The 3,495-nt window shown below is 40.3% G+C and overlaps 1 gene segment (V, D, J or C); it reads left to right on the forward strand.

Moving 5' to 3' along the window:
* Positions 1–838: 838 nt before the first annotated feature.
* Positions 839–2,862, forward strand: LOC123726576 (T cell receptor alpha variable 38-1-like). The segment is given in 3 exon segments: positions 839–955; positions 1,066–1,393; positions 2,670–2,862. Coding segments are annotated over 3 exon segments (561 nt in total).
* Positions 2,863–3,495: the final 633 nt, after the last annotated feature.

The following is a 3,495-nucleotide window of genomic DNA, read 5'->3' on the forward strand; positions in this document are numbered from 1 at the left end:
TTTATATATTTATGTTTGAAGCCTGAAATGTGGCAAAAGGTCAAAGTTCAAGGGGGCCGAATACTTTCGCAAGGCACTGTATATTCTACTGATTTCAGCCATTGTAGGTGATACTTTAGAGGATGATATTACTCCAACCAGTCCTGAGGAGTATTATTTAGGGTAGCATAGTTAAGATCGCCTGTAACTATACAGTAAAAACAGATTTTCTGCTGTGATACTCTGGATCAGCACCCCAATTCCTCCTCTACACTACAGTCACCTCAAAGCCCTCTGTAATAAGAGCTAAACCTGAAGACCTTCGACTGTCGATCTGAATAAAGAGAGAACCAGTGTGGATCTGGTGCTTATTCTACACATTCTACCATCTACAATGTTGTTCTGTTCATTTTTACTCTTCTTTGACTTGATAGGTAAGTAATGACATTTTCATTCAAACTGAGTGTGATTATGTTGAGAGGTATTTATTTTTCAAATCAAAGATTACAAAGACAATACATGATATGAGTATGCATGTCTTTAACTTTGAAAATGTTTTCTCTTAAACTGTATTTGAAACACCAGAGTTCTATCAAAATTATGACAAAAAAGCCAAATGTGTGGATCTGGAGATCTCCTCTACTGAAGTGACAGACTCTGCTCTCTACTACTGTGCCCTGATAGCTACAGTGACAGGAAACCCAGAAACACTGTACAAAAACCTTCATATGCTATTCATACAATAATGGAGGGAATCTACCTCCAGTCCCCCCGATTCCCCCCCCCATTCCCCCTTCTTTATAGCAACTGTACTTTGGGGTGGAGCTTGTAGGTAAACTAAGCAGAAATGATCAACTGAAAACCTTGCAGATGAAGTTGGTTTGGAGTATTCAGCTTCTGTTGTACTATTAGTCAGTTTGACTTCCAACCCCAGCCATGTTGTTCATCTGGTCAATTATTATGTTCTCAGTAATGGGTAAGTTATGGATTTCAAAGTAGTGTCATGTTTTCTGCTTAGAAAATTACAGCAATACATGTTTATTTCAATAAAAAAATGACTCAATCTTAATTTCTTGAAATGTGCAGGTGACACCTATGAGCAGAATATCGAGCCAAACCAACATGAAGTGTATGCAGAAGTGGGAAGTATTGTTCTTCTTTCCTGCAACTACTCCTCAGCAGACAATCTACTATGGTATAAACAGTCTCCAGGATCAGCTCCCCAATACCTTCTGCTCATCCTGGACTCCACCGGGACTGAACATAGAGATGATTCTCTTGACTCTCGCTTCTCTGGTAAACTGAACAATGAGAAGACCCGTCTGGATCTGGAGATCTCCTCTGCTAAAGTGACAGACTCTGCTCTGTACTACTGTGCTCTGACGCCCACAGTGATAGGAAACCCAGAGACACTGTACAAAAACCTATAACATCTGATTACAAGGAGAAAGTTATCACCAGGCAGATAAATGAATATGTCCTAAACATTAAACCCCTCTATTCTACCCATAACACTAACCCTAACTTCATGTCCAGATCAATTATAAATGTTTTACTATTTTCTTCGTAATGAAGTATAACATCAATGAAGTACCACTGCATCAAATACCCTAGCTTGATTCTTCTAATCATCCTTACACCTATGAAGGGGGGCCCGCGGGCCGTATGCGGCACTTCAATCCTGCCAGCGAGACATTATTTTAATGTATTAAAAATTATTATATTTGAGTCATGATTATTGGCCTAAAATTACTCCTTCCATGATATACAAACAATCTCCAATAGATGACGCTGTAGCCTGGCAGCTCACTCTGTATTTGGGGCTACAGTCAGATTCAGAATGTGCTCAGTCATCAAAGCCACTTGACTGTTTGATGACTTTTGACTTGAAAAATGACCGCTGCGAAAATGAGAAAAATGGACTCTGAATGTCGTGTGTTTAAAGAATGGATAGCAAAATACTTTTTTTTAAGGCGGTATGTCTGATATGCCAAGAAAGTTTTGCCGTTTTTAAGGAATATAATCGCAATCGTCATTTTTCAAGCAAGCACGCTAACAGGGTGTCTGCTTGCTTGGAAAAAATTAACCTTCCGTGGAGCAAACATCACAACAGATGGATCACCAAATCTAACCGGTAAAAACATTGGCCTGATAAAAAGACTGCAAGACAATATAAAAGAAGAAAGACCTTACTCGGAGGAATTGATATTTCTTCACTGTATTATTCATCAGGAAGCCCTGTGTAAAAGTGTTTGTACAACTTCTCAACTTTAAACGGGCAAGGGGGTTTAACCATCGTCAGTTCATTCAGCTGCTCAATGACAGTGGCAGAGCACCAGGACTTGTTGTACCATTCAAATGTGCACTGGCTAAGCCTGGGAAATTTATTTTGCCGTGTGTGGGAACATAGAGGGGAGATAGGTATGTTCCTTGCTACGATTGGTAAAGCTGACGACTTCTCCGAGTTGAAAGACACAGACTGGCTGGGCGACTTTCCTTTCGGTGTGGTCATACTTGGGCATCTGAACGATCTAAATATGAAACTGCAGGGAAATTGTGTTTTTGTGCATGAACTGTATTCCAACGTGAAATAATTCAAGGCCAAACTTATGTTGCTCTCCAGACAAATGAGCTGCAGGTCTCTCTCTCATTTTCCGACACTGGCCGCACTGAATGCGCCCACATCGCAGTGCCGCACTGACACATACAGCTGACTTTGGGAATATTGAGATTGAGCTGGAGGTTGTATCATGCCCCCTGTCTTTTGACAGCGAGAAAGCACCACCAGACACACAACTGGAGCTCATCAACATCCAGTGTGACATTGCTTTGAAGGAGAAGTACAACAGCCACAAAATACCCGTTTTATGGCTCACTGAATGAAACACAGTTTCCAAACATCAAAAAGCACGCCCAGAGGATGCTGGTTTTATTCGGGTCCAGATATGTGTGTGAACAAACTTTCTCAGTCATGAACTACAACAAATCCCGTCACAGGTCAAATTTAACAAACCACTTGTCAGCTGTTCTGAGGATCTCTACTTCAGAAATGACACCAGACTTTGATGCCCTTTCTAAGAGAGGTGACCAGACCCATTGCTCAGATTAAGACTAAAATCACCAAGAGTGGGGTAGGCCAGGCTTATGTTTTCTTTCCCTCTTATCAACAGTCTTTTTTTAAATTATCCAGCAAGGCACTTGGATACTGGCCTTGTCCCCATTCATTTGGCATTGAATGCTACAATGGCTCAGATTGTACTTTATTTGGGCTGAGATGATTTGAGAAGTGTTCAGTAATCTGCTTTAATATAAAGAGTTATAGACCATCTACATATCAACATGAAGCCAAATGTTGTTTGTGTATGCTCTGTACGTGGCTCACAATGTTATTTTTTAGGGTGGAGGTGAAATGAGAAGCATTCCATAATATGCTATCATAAACAGGACATTCAATATGAACTCAAATGATGTAATTTTTGCTCTTATTTGTGTCACTCAGATTGTACTTTAGGAATG

This window comes from Salmo salar, chromosome ssa14 (assembly GCF_905237065.1).
Source record: "Salmo salar chromosome ssa14, Ssal_v3.1, whole genome shotgun sequence".
Lineage (NCBI taxonomy): Eukaryota > Metazoa > Chordata > Actinopteri > Salmoniformes > Salmonidae > Salmo > Salmo salar.